Source organism: Oncorhynchus mykiss, chromosome 12, assembly GCF_057628025.1.
Source record: "Oncorhynchus mykiss isolate SJ-2025 chromosome 12, ASM5762802v1, whole genome shotgun sequence".
NCBI classification, from domain to species: domain Eukaryota; kingdom Metazoa; phylum Chordata; class Actinopteri; order Salmoniformes; family Salmonidae; genus Oncorhynchus; species Oncorhynchus mykiss.
The window spans coordinates 71,146,632-71,164,454 of NC_143033.1; the positions used below are offsets into that span (position 1 = coordinate 71,146,632).

The following is a 17,823-nucleotide window of genomic DNA, read 5'->3' on the forward strand; positions in this document are numbered from 1 at the left end:
TGCGGCTGGCTTCCCGAGTTAAGTGAGCAGTGTGTCAAAAATAGCTTGGTGGGGTTGTATGTTGGAGGATGCATGGCTCTCGACCGTTGCCTCTCCCAGAGTCTGTATGGGAGTTACAGTGATGGGACTAGACTGTAACTACCAATTGAGGAGAAAAAAAGGGGTAAAAAAAATAGAACTATATGTACTGAGTGGTTTCTTCATTAGTGTAGTCTCCAATGATCACCTATGGTTGATTAACAGCGTTCCTTGTTCTTTTTCTCCCTCTGCTCCTCTCCCCTTCTTCTTTCTTATTCTACCCACTCTTCCTGTTTCTTATCTTCCTCCTTTTCCACCTGACCTGTCCCTCTTTCCTCTTTTCCTTCTCTTTCACTTCTCCCACCCTCTCTTCCTTCCCTCCGCACCTGTGCAGACTCCAGGACCTGACCGTGTACAACCCAGAGAGGACCATCACAGTGAAGGGACCCATTGAGGCCTGTTGTCTGGCCGAGACAGAGATCATGAAGAAAGTGCGTGAGGCCTATGACAATGACATGGCCGCCATGAATGTGAGTCAATGCTCAGTAAAGTTACTGGCCTCCAATTCTCTTCAAAACACAATGGTCTCTCACATAGATCTTTCCCCTGGCCCTGGCACTTTAGGTTTCCACCTGTATTTGTTGACTTTAATAGCGAGAAATGCACATACAGTCATTGTCACATGCACTCAAACTATCATGCACTCTCAGTTCAGTTCCTTTGGCACTTACCTGCTTCTTGTCTCCAGCAACAGACTCATCTGATTCCCGGATTGAACCTTGGAGCGCTTGGACTTTTCCCCCCTTCCGGTTCCATGCCCCCTCCCCCACCAGGCAACTCTGCATCCCCCTACGGCTCTTTTGGGGTAAGTTCACAGGCTTCTATCTAAGCTAGTTGGGTTCCAGTCATTGAGCTTTAGCTCAGTTTGCTGTGCTTGCAAACGCTGATGCTAGCTCTCACAAACATTACTTCTGTCTGTCTCAGGGTTGGGTTATGGTGTGGTAATAACCTCTAGATCAGCGGGGTCAGATATTGGTTGGGCTGTGGTCATGTTGTGATATAGTTGTAACTGTTTCATGTCACCCTACAGGCCCCTGAGCAGGAGACAGTTCATGTGTACATCCCGGCCCAGGCAGTAGGAGCTATTATTGGCAAGAAGGGACAGCATATAAAACAGCTAAGCCGTTTCGCTGGAGCATCAATCAAGGTGAGAAATTTACTAGGATACACAGGTGGCAGGGTAGCCTAGTGGTTAGAGCGTTGGACTAGTAACCGGAAGGTTGCGAGTTCAAACCCCTGAGCTGACAAGGTACAAATCTGTCGTTCTGCCCCTGTTCCTAGGCCGTCATTGAAAATAATATTTTTTTCTTAACTGACTTGCCCTTTAAATAAAGGTAAAATAAAAAATGTGCTCACACAAGGAGTGAATGTCAGTGAGGAAAGATAATACACCAAGCTGCATTTCATCACCGCTCTGAAACTGATTTGAAAAAACAATGACTTTTTGAGACACCGATACTTGTACTTATCATGTCTCTATAAAGGACGTTACACTGCTTGTTTAGCGGGTAACACTTCCTTCTGATTCAGCCCAAACCTGGCTCAAACTCAGGACCTCTGCCTTGCTAGCACACGTGACCGCCCTCCTGAAGCATCTTGCCAGTCGGCGCCATGCGAAAAGCTCGCTATTCGCTGGCACAAGTGGGGAGACTTCAGGCTGAGGAGTCAGTTTTGCATATTCCCATGTGCTACAGACCTCTATCTATGTGGTTTAAGTTGACCTTCATATATTTTCCCCTGACAGATTGCCCCAGCTGAGGCTCCAGACTCCAAGATGCGAATGGTCATTGTAACCGGCCCACCTGAGGCCCAGTTCAAGGTACAGTAGAATGGGAGCATGACAAGACAATCTCTTTTTCAGCCTCTGTTTTTCATCATGTTCAGAACTGGGATCCCTCTTCTTGGTGTTTGCATCTTTTGTTGTGTGTGTGGTCTCTGCTTGCCTGTCCTGCCTTCTCATCCTTCATCCGTTTCCTCTCCTCCAACCTGTGTTTCCCTACTTTTAGCCTTACACTCTTCCTCTCCTTCGTACTCTCTTTTTTCCCTCCAAATCCCTGTTGAAGTCACACGTCAAGCCATGGGTATAGTTACTTTTTGATGTCAAACTCTCTTTGTTGCCACCTCAGGCTCAGGGCAGGATTTATGGCAAACTGAAGGAGGAAAACTTCTTTGGGCCAAAGGAGGAAGTGAAGCTGGAGACGCACATCAAGGTAGCTGCTGCCGCTGCCGGCCGAGTCATCGGGAAAGGCGGAAAGACGGTGAGTGTAGAGGGTCTTCTCTAGGTCCTTTTCATCCCTTTCTCTTTTTGTACCTTGTGTTACAATCAATTCTGTTCCTCTATGTCCTTTGTGGCCATCCTCTCCTGAGTTGGAATAACCGAGCATAGGACCACTAATCACGATAAACAGTCATGTTAGTTTTATCTAAGTGCAAATCACTAACATAACCTTCTTTATTCCTCAGGTGAATGAGCTACAGAACCTCACTGCAGCTGAGGTGGTGGTCCCTCGCGAACAGACCCCAGACGAGAATGACCAGGTTATTGTCAAGATCATCGGCCACTTCTACGCAAGCCAGGTGAGGATCTCCTAGTCCTCATTCTCGTTCATAAGCTGCCTATAGGAATTGGCTATATAGAACCTACCAAGATTTGAAGAGGCCCCAACCTCTCCTCATCATTTCCGTCAACAGTTTCTCCAGTACTTTTCAGTCTTCTCACGTGCTCACTCATATGTTGTTTTCTCCTGCAGTTGGCCCAAAGGAAGATCAGGGACATTCTTACGCAGGTCAGGCAGCAGCAGAAGGGAGGCATGGGGGAGCGCCAGGGGGAGCGCCAGGGGCCACACCCACAGGTCTTGTCTGAGATGGGGCCCTCCCAGGGACTGGCACAGGAGCCCCGGCCCCAGAGAAAGTGATGGGGCAGAGGGACCTTACCGGACAGACAGACAGAAAAACGAACGGCGGATAGATGAATGGACGTATAAAAGAGAGCGACACACGGACCCAGCGATAGACAGGAGAGACGCGAGTCAAACTGAGTCAGAGAGAGGAAACACCTGAGAGAGGACAAAGTTTAGAGAGGAAAAAAAGAGAGGCAAAGTAAACTTAGAGAAAACAGAGACCAGATGCCAGGCCAGAGCGACTGACTGGGAATGGTGAGTTGTTTGGAGGAGGTGGTAGGTAGAGGCGTCCTTGTGTGTTTCAGAGAGGGTCTCTCTCACACACCAATGGGGGTCATTTGGTTCTCCTCATATGGAGAGCGACTACTTTCCCTGATCACACTTGGATAGGCCAGCCTACTTGATACTAAACCCATACTGAGCTCTTAACCATCTCCAGCCAGTCCTATATTTTAAGGGTGGTTTTTTTAAAGATAAAGATATATGTATAGAAATGTTTATTCAGAGGTATTATTAATAGAATGCAGTGATCGGGAGCCGGGAGAGGGGGCGGGGAAGCCATTGCAGTGGGGGCGGGGTCATGGATTAAGTGACCCTTCGTCAGCCAATGAAAGTTCAGCAGAGGGGCCGCAGTTGTTAACACTGCTCTTTGACTCCTTAATAGAAATCTAAGAAGAACAAAATAAAATATGAGGTTGTAAATAGAATCTTCATGAAATGTAATGAAATGCTGCGCTCAATCGCCTTGCCTTTTGGGGTCGCCTCGAAACTCAGGTCTGCCTCGTTTCCGAGACACGGTTTGTTCCTGAGGTCCCGATAGGCGTCTGGCGGTCGGAGCAGTGAGAGATCAGTAAGAGCGTGGAGGCCGCGGCTAGTCCTGCAGTTCTATTGCAGAGGCTTAGCTCCGAGACGCGGAACGAGAACGACCGTAAACTAGCTAGCCATGCTCGCTGGCGAGCGGCCCACGCCTAAACGGCATATTTTATATATATTATATATATATGATATGTGAGTTAACCCAAGTCCCTCGGGAGAATGAATTGAGGGCAAGGAGAAATACTGTGTAGCAGTCCTGCAATGACTGACAGGCAAGAGGTCTTATTTGATTTTGCTTGTTGCCTTTTTCATGCTCAGACCCAATTTAGACCCAATCCGGTTCTTTGGAAACCCCTGTGTGTTCTGGATTTCGTTTTATTGGATATACGAAAACATCAAAAACGAAATCCATTGTTTAATTTGATACCAAGCAGGATTGGGCCCACACGTACTGAGGTCACAAACGAGTTAGGAGACTAGATGGAATCAAAAACAGTACACACAGCAGTCTTTGAGGACCACGACTGCATGGGTCAGGTGAGTTGATCCACAGTCCTTGCCTTTAGATGGAAAGGTAATAACAGTTAGTGGGGATGGCTTCCTCTCTCTCTCTCCCCCCTCCGCTGAAGGCCTGCTGGTGACGCTTCCAGACCCCACCTAATGAAGGAGGGGTAGAAGCATGGGGCGCTCTCACCGTTACTAGAAAAGATTAGATAAAATGAAATTAAAAATAAAAACCTACCTCAGGGTATTGTTACCTCAGTATTCCTAACTTTTTTTTTGCTTGCTGGTGTTTTATATAAAGCTGATAGTCCTGAATATTTTTTATTTTTTTAAGAAAAAATAAATACATTTTTTAGGTTTTGTCTTGTTGCTTTGGTTATTTTTTTCTGTTTTTTTTGTGTGACTTTTATTTTGAAAATCAGAATGACCCGGAGGTGATGCCCCAGAAGAGAAAGTGAAATTAGCCAACAATGGCTAGGTGATAGAGGACCATGTCATGTGTTGTCATGCCTGCTTTGGGGGCAGCCTCTGGCTCTTCTGAAGTATGATTGGAGCATTCGGTCTTTAAAATCAGAGTATTGGCCAATGGGGAATGGCGCTGTTAGTCAAGAGGGTCTCTGGGCACATGTTGGTCCATACCACACCATGGGGGTGGGTTATGATCAGGTCCCGGTAATTATGTTTTTGACATGGTCAAACGGTTATTTATGATTATATATGTTTGTCATACAAGCTATAATTTGTTATACTGCTGAACTAGAATACTGACAGCATGACAGGATAGGTTTTTGAGGCAGAATTCCCATGATATGACTTTGACCACTGTGTATCCGAGGCCCTCTTGTCTGTTTCATGATGACATCATCTTAATGCGCAGAATGTTTACTTGCATGTTGCAGTCCATCTTTAGTGCTGTGCCAGATAAATGTTGATGGAAGACTGAAGGGCATTCAATCTGTCCCCTTGCTCTGAAAACACTGAATGTGAATATTTATTAGCTCTGTGCACTGACCAATAAGCCTCAGCCCTCCCCACACTCACAGATCTGTGAGTGTGATCGCGTGTGGGTTTGGGTGTGTTAGTGATTTTTTTTGTTTCTTGGTTTTAAGTGTTACATTTTTTTTTTGCGGGGGAAGTGGTGGGGTGTAAAAAAAAAAGCAGAAAAAAGTAGAAAGAGAACCTATGGACTCGGTTTGTCTTTCAACAGACAGAGGAGTGTTCAAAACCCTTTTAAAAATGGGAGCAGAAAGCAAGGAAGTTGAAAAAAATGCATCAAATAAATAGATTCAACCTGTTCATTAGATGTAAAAGGAAACCGATCACCAGACTTTTGTATTTTTGAAATAACTATGGGGGGAAAATGATGAGAAATGATGGAAAAGTCGAAGAGTAAAACGTGCCAGGTCACTGATTGACACTGCCAGATAGCATCATTTCCACAGCCTGAGCTATTCACTGAACACATCCAGTAGACTGGCCAGCGGCTTTGAAACATACTTTCTCACCATCGACAGGTGAAAGTCTATTCTACTGTTTATGCTTCCATTTTTTTTTCAAGAGACGGCAACTTCTTGTTTCGCCATGGCAAGAGCTGACTTGACATGTTTAGAGGTCTCCTTGGCAATGAGCATATGAAAGGAGCATATGACTCCATCATCATGTGGGGTAAATGCTCCTCAGAAGTTTCCGTCTCTTTCCGACCCATAGAGCTCTGTTCACAAACACCAAGACACACTATTTTGGATTATTCAGACTGCAGCCATTTTTAGTTTTTTATTTTATTTTTTGTATACAGCAAGCTTTATTTGGACATGACATCTGGTTAAATACTGTTACACTAATTGAATAACGTAAACAACTAAATATTGAAATGACCGAGAACCTCCAGGACTTTTTAAACTTGATGCAATTTAGTAAGGGAGGTGTAGAAGAGTGACGGGAGATGGGCCAATCGTTTGTGGAAAGCGGGGGAGGGACTATTATCTACTATGTCAGAGACTGACAGACAAATAGCGTACCCTTGTTTGATGTACAAGAATTGCCTATTTATGTTAGGTCACTGGAAATGCAACTGTACACCATATAGTCCAGTCAAAGTGGACTTAACGTCACACACGTAGCCTCCTCCCCTCTAGTCTTCTTTCACTATCTCACCACCCTGGTTTAAGATCCTTCTACTCACACTCTCTTACTACCAGGATTTTATTTGTACTTTTCTGTACTCCACAGGACTAGGAGGAGCTTTTTTAAATATAATTTCATTTTTGGGAGTTGAGGGGAACTACGGAGTCCTCCACCCTCTCTTACGCTGGCCTCGATTGTGTTCGTTTTCTCACTTCTGTTCAGATGTTTCTAGTTTTATTACATATACTTTTTTCAATTTGTTTCCGTTGCTTTAGTTTGGAAAAATAGTTGATTACCTTTTTTTCTTCTGATCATGTTTTTAATGCACAGATCTCATAAACAGCTACTAAATAAAGACAAAATACTAACATGTAACGCATTACATGATGTAAGTAATAACTGTGCCAAACAAGTTTTAGTACTCAAAAAGAGAAAGAATAAGAATTTGGTTTTATCTGTAATGGATGACACCTGGTCTGTTCACTGAGTGGCTCAGTCTTCAGCCCTCACACTTTGAAGCACTATAACATGAAATCCATGCTCGTTGTCTGTGGCAAAGCGAATGGCTCACTATTGTGTCCACAAACGAAATTTTCTAAATCTCTAAACTGAAGTCCTTTTTTATGCAATTTGAGTGATATGTCGACAAGCTATATTCATGGTCAACATTTGGCATGTGGACAGTTGATTATCCACGTATAAAACAAACCCACAACAATATGACAAAACTATTTTGAAACTACCCATCAAAGCTTGTAGCTTCGCATATTGACGACAGATTCAAGCTTTCGTAATGACGGCTATGATTATTGAAACAAAGATGCACACCACAATGTTTTTTTCCTCATTGGTAGACTCTGGTCTTCACTTAAACGAAACATCATAGATGTGTGCTACAAAGATGAGACAAACCTCACACATAACTGGGAACGCTACCTCAAGACTTAGCCATAAGATTGTTTTTTATCAACCAGACAAGAGCAAACAGTGCATGTTACAGTATTTTCTTTCATTCACTTTAATTTATTTTTTAATTTGAATTTTTACCTCTACAGCTTTGAGTTGGGACTGTAAAAATAACAATAGATACAGAGAGTGAAGTGGGGTGCAGGAGCAGGGCAGGAGAGGACTATGTGTGGGGAGTGACTGGGTTTATTATGGGCATCCTCTAGTAGGCCTGGGACATGTTGGTTTGAGTGATAAGGGGGCACTGAGGATTGGAACAAAGTGAATACATGGGAAACTAAACCCTTGTGGCTCTTTTGGTGGAGCAGGGTTGTTCGGTCTCTCTTAAATGAGAACCCAAGGGCCCTGAAATTGCTTCTATCCCTCATTAGATTCACCACACTCTGTGCCTGTTCCACATTTCTCCTTGACCCCTTCAGATAACCAGCTCTCCCATAGGCCCTCACCTTGGGGTCCTGAGGCCCAGTGTCCCACCCTCCTCCTCCCACAGTCCTCCTCCAGCTCTGCCCCTCTTCCATCTCTCCCTTTGTTTTCACTTCCTCAATCAAGGGGAACGATACCTGTAACCATGTAAATTCTTTGTTGATCTACCTCTTAGGAAAAAAATTGGTAAAAGGTCAAATTAAAAAAGGACACGAAAAAGTTTAACATTTGAAAATGCTCAAATAAAAATTAAGTAAATTAATAAATAACTGGGTAGCTGCATCTCCATATACTGTAGTTCATAGTCTATTAAAGGAAAATAAAAACTTTTACTTCTTCCAAAGATGATTTTGTTTTCTCTGTTGTTAGAAGCTGTTTTGAAAGTTGAACTTAAAATTGAACTTAAGTATTTGTTTTTCTCAAAAAACAAGATAAACAAGATTTAATTATCCAATTGCATTTTTGTTCTTCATTAGATGTGCGTTTTAGCCTCAACATTCTTTCTCTTTTTTTGTTTGATTTATTTTCTGATTGCTTTTTCAAATGACATAGGATTGTATTTCTTGTGTTTGAATGCATTAGGATTCTCTCTCTGTGAACTGCAACATAATAACACTCAGTAAAACCTTTTCAGAGCAGCATGATGTCTAAACGATTAGATTTTGTATTTTTATTTTGAATGATTCATTTGAAAAGAAAGGACCTGTTTAGCTGGTCAGTCTCCGGAGTAGCTGGAGGAGGAGGACATGGAGAGAGAGGCCCATCTATCGGGCTCTGCTCTGCTGCCAGCCCTCCTCCACCTCTGGGGCCTTGGCCTTTCAACTTCTGCCCGCCTGATTTCTTTAGTTCTCATCAAGACTTGTTTTAAACTCCTTGTAAACAAAACAGAGCATAGATATGAATGTGTTATTAAAAGATGAGAAAACCGGAACCCGCTTCTGTCTTGTGTGTTTGCTGTGTTGTCTTTTTTTCCTCTATACAGTACCTCCACCACTGCCTTCTTCCCCCACTGTGGTCTTTACAGAAAAATTACAATTTAACCACAGAACTAGAATAACTCATTATATTTCTATGAGTGGAACACTGTTTTTTTTTATTTATTTCACCTTTATTTAACTAGGCGAGTCAGTTTAGAACAAATTCTCATTTACAATGCCAAAAGGCCTCCTGCGGGGACGGGGCCTGGGTTTAAAAATAAAAAAATAATACAATGTAAATATAGGACAAAACACAAATCATGTGTTGTGTTGTCTCGTTGTGATTTGTGTTTTGTCCTATATTTATATTGTATTTGTTTTATTTTTAAACCCAGGCCAACACAACTACATAAAGAGAGACCTAAGACAACAACATAGTAAGGCAGCAACACATGACAACACAGCATGGTAGCAACACAACATAACAACATGGTAGCAACACAACATGGTAGCAGTACAAAACATGGTACAAGCATTACTGGGCACAGACAACAGCACAAAGAGCAAAAAGGTAGAGACAACAATACATCACACAAAGCAGCCACAACTGTCAGTAAGATTGTCCATGATTGAGTCTTTGAATGAAGAGATTGAGATAAAACTGTCCAGTTTGAGTGTTTGTTACAGCTCGTTCCAGTCGCTAGCTGCAGCAAACTGAAAATAGGAGCGACCCAGGGATGTGTGTGCTTTGGGGACCTTTAACAGAATGTGACTTGCAGAACAGGCGTTGTATGTGGAGGATGAGGGCTGCAGTAGATACAGCTGAAGTCGGAAGTTTACATACACTTAGGTTGGAATCATTAAAACTTGTTTTTCAACCACACCACACATTTCTTGTTAACAATCTATAGTTTTTAGCAAGTCGGTTAGGACATCTACTTTGTGCATGACACAAGTCATTTTTCCAACAATTGTTTACAGACAGATGAATTCACTTATAATTCACTGTATCACAATTCCAGTAGGTTATAAGTTTATATACACTAAGTTGACTGTGCCTTTAAACAGCTTGGAAAATTCCAGAAAATGAAGTCATGGCTTTAGAAGCTTCTGATAGGCTAATTGTCATCATTTGAGTCAATTGGAGGTGTATCTGTGGGTGTATTTCAAGGCCTACCTTCAAACTCAGTGCCTCTTTGCTTGACATCATTGGAAAATCAAAAGAAATCAGCCAAGACCTCAAAAAAAATTGTAGACCTCCACAAGTCTGGTTCATCCTTGGGAGCAATTTCCAAATGCCTGAATGGGACCACGCAGTCCTCATACCGCTCAGGAAGGAGATGCCTCCTAGAGATGAACGTACTTTGGTGTGAAAAGTTCAAGTCAATCCCAGAACAACAGCAAAGGACCTTGTGAAGATGCTGAAGGAAACCAGTACAAAAGTATCTATATCCATAGTAAAAAGAGTCCTATATCGACATAACCTGAAAGGTCGCTCAGCAAGGAAGAAGCCACTGCTCCAAAACCCCCATAAAAAAAGCCAGACTACGGCAACTGCACATGGGGTCAAAGATCGTACTTTTTGGAGAAAATACCCTCTGGTCTGATGAAACAAAAATAGAACTGTTTGGCCATAATGACCATCGTTATGTTTGAAGGAAAAAGGGGGAGGCTTGCAAGCCGAAGAACACCATCTCAACCGTGAAGCACGGGGGTGGCAGCATCATGTTGTGGGGGTGCTTTGCTGCAGGAGGGACTGGTGCACTTCACAAAATAGATGGCATCATGAGGTAGGAAAATTATGTGGATATATATAAGCAACATCTCAAGACATCAGTCAAGAAGTTAAAGCTTGGTAGCAAATGGGTCTTCCAAATGGACAATGACTCCAAGCATACTTCCAAAGTTGTGCTAAAATGTCTTAAGGACAACAAAGTCAAGGTATTGGATTGGTCATCACAAAGCCCTGACCTCAAGGCCTGACCTCAATATTTGTGGGCAGAACTGAAAAAGTGTGTGCGCAAGGAGGCATACAAACCTGATTCAGTTACACCAGCTCTGTCAGGAGGAATGAGCCAAAATTCACCCAGCTTATTGTGGGAAGCTTGTGGAAGGCTACCTGAAACGTTTGACCCAAGTTAAACAATTTAAGGCAATGCTACCAAATACTAATTGAGTGTATGTAAACTTCTGACCCACTGGGAATGTGATGAAAGAAATAAAAGCTGAAATAAATCATTCTCTCCTATTATTCTGACATTTCACATTCTTAAAATAAAGGGCTGTTCCTTACTGACCTAAGACAGGGAATTTTTACTAGGATTAAATGTCAGGAATTGTGAAAAACTGAGTTTAAATATATTTGGCTAAGGTGTATGTAAACTTCTGACTTCAACTGTATCTCAGATAGGGGGAAGTGAGGCCGAAGAGGGTTTAATAAATAATCATCAACCAGTGGGTCTTGTGACGGGTATACAGAGATTACCAGTTTACAGAGGAGTATAGAGTGCAGTGATGTGTCCTGTAAGGAGCATTGATGGAGCACCATGTATCATGTCTCGATCTAGAGTTTGAAATTCCAATCAAAGATATCAATGAAGAGTCTAGGAACCCTATGCTATTGAACTTTCCTGGAATAACTTAGAAGCAACCTAAAACACTGGTATTAACAAATACTTATTTAGGCCTATAGACTCTCAGCAGAGTTTACCAAAATGCTTTACTTTCTGAGGCAATGTGTTCCTCTGACACATAGAATAATTATATCATGGGTACACACTTGGCTAGGTCAAGGTCCTGAAATGTATTTTTTACAGTCTATGAATTTAGCAGTACCCCCTCCTCTTATTAAAAAGAATAACTAGCACATAACATTCTGAGAACCATGTTTCTTAGAGCTTTGTGAGAGCATGGTTGTTCTATGGTTATTTTGCATACAACCTTCCCACAATTTTCTGGGCACAAGATACCCACATAACATTCTGAGAACCATAAGTTTCTTAAGTGAGAATTTCAGTACTTCAGCATAACTTTTTTCTGCACGTTTACTCATAGACCTATTTAAAGTTAATGTTCTCAGAACATTAAGAAAAAAAATATAAAAAGAAAAAAAAGAAAAGATTGGTAACGTTCTAAGAACATGTACATTCTGTTCTCAGTTCCAACAAAAGTCTCTATCATCTGTCTTACTAAGTGTGTTTCTGTGCGTTAGCCGAGCACACTAATTGGCAACACCTGATCTTAATGAGTGCTTGTTTCCTTTTAAATGGGGTCTCTTAAAATACACACACCATGCTAGCTCCATCCTGGTGGCGCTGTGGACTAATTTGATGGACAGAGAACAGAATATCATAGGTTTGAGCATCACTGACTCCATGCCACAATTTAAAAAATATATGTTTTTGCATGGTTGATGCCTAAGCAAAATAATTTCCATGTGACCTATCTGTGCTTGGAGTTCAAAACAGTTAACCCAAACTGAGTGTTATTAGAAGTCTTATTAAAATATCAAGTGAAAGTTAAGTTATTCTATAACCTATAATTTCCAGCCTCAGAACGTTAGTAAATCTTCCCAGGAAAACTTTCAGAAACCATAGAAAAACATTGTCAGAACCTGCCTGCAACCTAAAAATGAACGTTCTCAGAACAAGCTAAATGTTCACTTCTGTTCTCAGAACGTTTAAAACCTTTCAGTTTTACCGGTCAGGAAACGTATGAATTCGTTCCCAGAACCAATGTGAAACTAAACACTTCCATTCCCACAACTTCCAAGGAACCAAATGTGCTAGCTTGGTAGTGTCCTGATTGAAATGTCACAAATCACACCTGTTTAAGACCAGCACTGTGGCGTGTATTTATGTCTAAAGTACTGTTGAGTTCGGTAGTCAGGAGCCTGTGCTGATAATAAATACATTTGAAAAAAAATATAGGAAAATGAAAAAGCAGACCATTTCTATGCTTTTACATAGATTTTCTTATAAATGTTGCCTTTTATGGCTATGAAAGAAGCCGCTCCCTTTTTCATGACGCAAGACATACTTTCAACCTAATTGGACAATAATCTATCCAATCACATTCCACGTTGAACAGCCGTCGCTGAATTTTGAAAACCAGAATGGCTACTGAGGCTGTTCAAGCGTAAGTTCCTTAAGCATTTTTCTCAAATTGAATAATGTTATGCGATGTATTTCAACCCTATTCCGTAATATCGTGCCTTTCGTCAAATTATGAATCGCGGTAAGGCTTCTTATAATAGCCTAGTTAATTGTAAATCCCTAAAAATATCTGTCAATATGTGAGTATCTAGACAAGCAAGCTAGCTGCTAACGTTAACTAGCTTTTCTTAGTTTGACTCTGAACCATCGTTTTCAGGTTGCTTGAAAGATGCGACCATGTACATTTGGATTTGTACGATGGGGCAGAGCATCAGGAGGGTGGGGAAGCGGAGTTGATGGTGCCCTACCTATCTGTGAGTAGGTTAACACCTCACCTACTTTAGACACTTTGAAATGCTTGGCCAAACAACTCGTCAAAATGTTGGAGTTGGTCAAAGAAAAATATATGCATTGCGTTAATTACATTTATAAGTACTGTCTGTGTTGTTCAGGAGAGTCGTAGTAAACAGAAGATTTTGGGCAGACAGTTGTTTGTGCTTGATGACATGATGCAGCTTCTGGAGAGACTGGAGACAACTGACCAGCTGTTTAATGAACCATGTCCCCCAAACCCCGGTAACACATAGATACACACCTCTTAGTACCACTTAATAGTATTCCGAGGGGTCGGGGAGATCCCCTTTTGTAGTACTTTTGGAAATGACTGGTCTTCTGTGTACAGGCAATGAGGCTCACAGCCGCTGGAAGGTCCTGAAGAGTGAATATAAAGAGGGTGTCCAGGAGGTGGAGGCACTCATTAGCACCTTACGGGACATGATGGACAAACTGCACCACAAACGGGACCGACTGACAAACCTGGTCACAGCACTAGAAAATAAGGTATACGTGCACTAATGATGCGTTCTCACGGACACACACACACCCTTTAGTCTGTATGGCGACCTTCCAATTTTTAAAAAGAGAGCAACGGTCCTATCACAATTTGCAGACTTTCGACAGACATGGTCTTTTGTATGGTCTTTTGTATGGTTACTTTGTATCAGTCCTTTGCCATGTTTTGGATATGTGATGTCTTTCCACATCTCTCCCATAGAAAGATCTCAGCCGGCAGATGGGGGAGTCTCTCCAGACAGCCTACAATGCCTTGCGTGTGTGTGAGGGGCAGCTGGCCCAGCTGAGGGCGGAGACCGACGCCACACTGGACCGCTCGGCTGACTGGCAGCACCTGAGAGACGCGTGAGTGACATCCACGCTATCCACCAATCATTATACATCCTTGCAGAGACGTCCTATTTCTACTCTCCCACCTCCACTAATTTGCTTTGACTTTAGTCTTGAGCTAACACACTTCCATATTGTTCACTCCGGTATTAGAACTCTCATTCAATGTCCCATTTCATAATGAATGTGAGAAAGACAAACATTTAGATTTTCCCCAGTCTAAAATCAAACCAGAAACCCTAACCTAGTCCCTTGGTAATTCCAAACGAGGGTGGGCACCTGACTGCCCTGCTCCAGTCCATACTCACCTCTGTCTCCTGTCAACCAGCCTGCAGGGCTATGTGGAGGAGACGCAGGGAGTGATGCAGTGTAGGCTGCTGTCGGTGGGGTCCTCAGAGCTGTGTGTGGAACTGAGGCCCCGCTCCTGTGGGTTCACCTCTGGCCAGCTGGAGCCCCTCAGACTGACTGTCACTTGGAGCCCTGATGACCACTTCCACCTCCAGGTAAACAATACAGCTGACCTCCGACCTGGGTGGTATTCATTAGGAACCAAACAAAATGTATAGGGAGGGACCTTCTTGAATTTGTCCAATACAAACTCTTGTTTTAGTTGCTTAAAGTTTTCATTTTCGAGTAATTGGATTCCGTTGCAAAACATTTTGCTACGCTGTGCGACAAATTAATACACTCCTGGTTTGGTTTCTGGTCCTTACACATATTTTCCATAGCTCCTGGTCCGGTTCCATCCTAGTTCCTACACCTCTTCTCCTTAGCTCCCCCTGAGCCCCTTTGTATTCCTTGTGTTCTAGATGGGAATCATTGTTAGATTTAGTCAAGTAAGATATCTGTCTACATTATTTCTCTGTTTTTGGGACCTATTGAGAAAATAACATGTTTTTGCCACCATTAGTCACAACCCCCACTTTGTCCCTCTCTCCCTCCCTCTAGGTGTATCAGGGTACTGCAGGGCTGTTAGAGGTGTCAATGAAGGGTTGCCTTTCTCATCTCAGTGCTGCCTTGCTGGAGGTCATGCAGTGCTACACCAGCCAGGGAGAGATGCTGGCTGAGATTCAGGCCCTGCATTCCAGGTACGCACACAGTGCCTACAAAGATCAGTCAGTGATGATAGAAGTGAGACCCTTGATGTGGAATGATGTTTCTTTCTGAGATCGAATCCTGTTGCTGTTTGAATGGCATTACCACATTATCTGAAGCATTAAAAGCAGCCATTAGACTATATCCCACTGCCTCTCTCTTGGAGAGGGATCATTGAGACACACACACTTACAAAAACCAATGTAAAACAGTTGTATACAGTCGATCAGATCAACACACTCAAACTTAGCAATTTCTGCAAACTAAAACGTGGAGTAGCACTCAACAACCATAACTTGCTCAGCTACGAACCCAACAAAGATGGTTTTTAATGACCCCTGACAGAATATCTTCAGTATTCTGAACTACTCAGTTCTACTGAAGGTGAGTATAAGTTGCCAGCCAGTATTGAGTACCTTTTCCAATGCATTCTCAATCACACTAGAACACTTTATGTTCATAATATTGCTTATACTCCAACGCTTCTAAGCAAGAATTAGTCTGAGAGCTTATTCGTATCTGTGGACATTTTCATATTCCAAACACAATGACACATGATGATGTTTTCATTCTTTAACACCTGTGTTTGACATGGTGAGTATTTCTCCTGTGTGTAGGTTTGCTATAGACTGGCGTCCAGGCCAGAGACTGCTCGTGTTCCTGAAGACTGCCTCTAGTGTGTGTAATCTGAGGGTGGAGGAGGGCTACCCCTCCAGAGGCACAGCTACACTCATCTCTGTACGCAGGGATGGAGAACTGGTCGACAATGCTGTCCTACAGGTAAAACGTCCATCGCCATTACCTGTTTATTGATGTATTGAGTCCCATTGAAATGGTATTAGCAAACACCTTTTTAGCAAAGATGGAGCACTGTCCTTGCCCTTCTAGTTATCTACCCTTAAATATTAATTATTTTGTTCTTGAAGTTATTATTTACCCTCTGGGGTCAGTATTTTTTTGGAGATCCCCTTAAAATTGGAAATCCATAGCTACAAACAACCATGTAAGTGATATTGATTTTTACATTCCATTCCGTTACAATGTGAGACATGTTGTTTGAATTTGCAGCCTCCCCAGAAGACCCTCTCTCTGACAGAGTGGCTGGAGTTCCTCTCCTCCAGTCCGAACGTCTGACCATCCTCTCTCTAGTCTACACAGAGGAAGTGGCTGTTTCTCTCCATGATCACTAAATGGCGCTCTTGCCTCTGTAATATGTAAATATTAGGAATGTAACAATTTACTGATACATCGGTCCTGGTTCAAATGTTTTAAGATACTAGTGCATGGGTCTGCAGGAGCCCAAACCAATCCAAATGAAGTGTGCGTCGGTCAGAACTGATTCAAATGTTACAATCGTCAGTTCACTGTTTTTCACTCATTGTTTTATTCCAAAAATACCTCTTATGTGTTATGACTGAGTTAATGTGTCCTCCTTTAGTTCAGTAGGCTATTGAACTTTTATGTATTTAACTGCGTATGACTGTCAGATAATTGTGAGCACAGTGCAGGTAGAGACAGCTCCATGCGCCAACTAGAGGTAGGCCTATCCCTGTTCTAATAGGCTGTTTGTACATCAGCGCGGCACCTTCAGCATTCAGATGCTTTGAAAATGGCTTTCACAATGTCATCCTAGGGTTTATTAGTTGAGTGACAACCAATGTAATTTGCTGGAACATTGTTACCAAATGCTATGTATAATAGTTTTTTTACTGGAGTTGTGTAGTCTACCGGATTGGACACCTGGCATCGAACTGCTGATTGGAGTTTTCAATCATTCCGATTTTTAGATTGTTCAGGTCACCATAAAAAATAGTTTGTGTAGTTTTTTTTTTTTTTAAACAGTCAGTATATTTGGTCATTTCTACATGAATGGGGTAATTTCATAAAGGACCTTAATCATTTTTGAGAGCTGCGCATGGTCACATACATTGGTCAGAGCAGGATAAGCTCCATAAAATTCCAAACGGTCTAAACCATTTGCTTTTGAAACTGTTAAAAATCCAATGCTACATTATATTAAATGCCATGCTAATTTGTGAAGATAAATATTGACATAGTACAAGCTCAACACGTTTTATCTGCAAAAATGACAAGTTAATGAGTGGGTGATGGTAATTGCAGATTTGTTTTTAAAGACTGGGGGGACAAAAAGCATAAATTGCCCTAATCTGATGATAGTGGGGTGGTAGATGCTCAGTCGGCCCTATGGCTCAGCTCATGTGCCTATATCATTGATATTGACACACAATTACTAACAGAGGAACTCTCAGCTTATAGAAGTAATCTCAGACAGATCCAGCTCAGATAGGCCCAGCTCCTGAGCTCTAATCATTAGCAGATATTATTTTAAAATTGAAAATTAATGTGTTCATGCAACGACAAAAAATACTAAATAGAAACAAATCGCATCAATTCATTCCCCTAATCAAACCGATTCATTTAAGACTTAAATATATCGTTCCTGTATCATATCATAGCCCATGTAGCTATCTAGATGCGTATCGAATCATTCATGAAGGGAGAGCTGCACATCCCTAGTAAATATCTCATGACTCTAATGTTGCTCTGTTTTGTCTTCTAGCTGTATCTGTTGTCTTGTCTATGTATTGTTGTAACAATATTACGACTCGCATGTAAATAAATAACATACCATTTTGGTGAAAA

At 42.0% G+C, this 17,823-nt stretch overlaps 2 protein-coding genes across 8 annotated transcripts in view; both read left to right on the plus strand.

Annotated features, from left to right (window-relative positions):
* Nucleotides 1–8,742, plus strand: part of LOC110538100 (insulin-like growth factor 2 mRNA-binding protein 1) — a 59,405-nt gene extending 50,663 nt beyond the window's left edge. For 2 of the 4 annotated variants that reach the window (XM_021624688.3, XM_021624690.3), the window contains exons 9-15: nucleotides 413–548; nucleotides 767–883; nucleotides 1,109–1,225; nucleotides 1,823–1,897; nucleotides 2,205–2,336; nucleotides 2,542–2,655; nucleotides 2,829–8,742. In XM_021624688.3, the coding sequence (XP_021480363.3) occupies nucleotides 413–548; nucleotides 767–883; nucleotides 1,109–1,225; nucleotides 1,823–1,897; nucleotides 2,205–2,336; nucleotides 2,542–2,655; nucleotides 2,829–2,993 (856 nt within the window). In that variant the 3' untranslated portion in view covers nucleotides 2,994–8,742. The remainder of the gene's footprint in view (nucleotides 1–412; nucleotides 549–766; nucleotides 884–1,108; nucleotides 1,226–1,822; nucleotides 1,898–2,204; nucleotides 2,337–2,541; nucleotides 2,656–2,828) is intronic. The other 2 variants (XM_021624689.3, XM_090193151.1) reach the window with 1 other exon arrangement.
* A 3,895-nt stretch (nucleotides 8,743–12,637) lies between these two features.
* LOC110538101 (uncharacterized) lies at nucleotides 12,638–17,823 on the plus strand. Of its 4 annotated transcripts, none has more exons than XM_021624693.3 (9): nucleotides 12,638–12,865; nucleotides 13,100–13,196; nucleotides 13,335–13,458; nucleotides 13,565–13,722; nucleotides 13,937–14,079; nucleotides 14,393–14,567; nucleotides 15,013–15,152; nucleotides 15,777–15,939; nucleotides 16,228–17,823. In XM_021624693.3, exons 1-9 carry the CDS (start codon nucleotides 12,843–12,845, stop codon nucleotides 16,291–16,293), a joined length of 1,089 nt encoding a protein of 362 aa, XP_021480368.3. In that variant the 5' UTR covers nucleotides 12,638–12,842; the 3' UTR covers nucleotides 16,294–17,823. The 4 variants fall into 4 exon arrangements, with proteins under 4 accessions (XP_021480368.3, XP_090049279.1, XP_021480367.3 ...); XM_090193153.1 differs by having other exon boundaries at nucleotides 13,398–13,458; XM_021624692.3 differs by having other exon boundaries at nucleotides 12,829–12,964.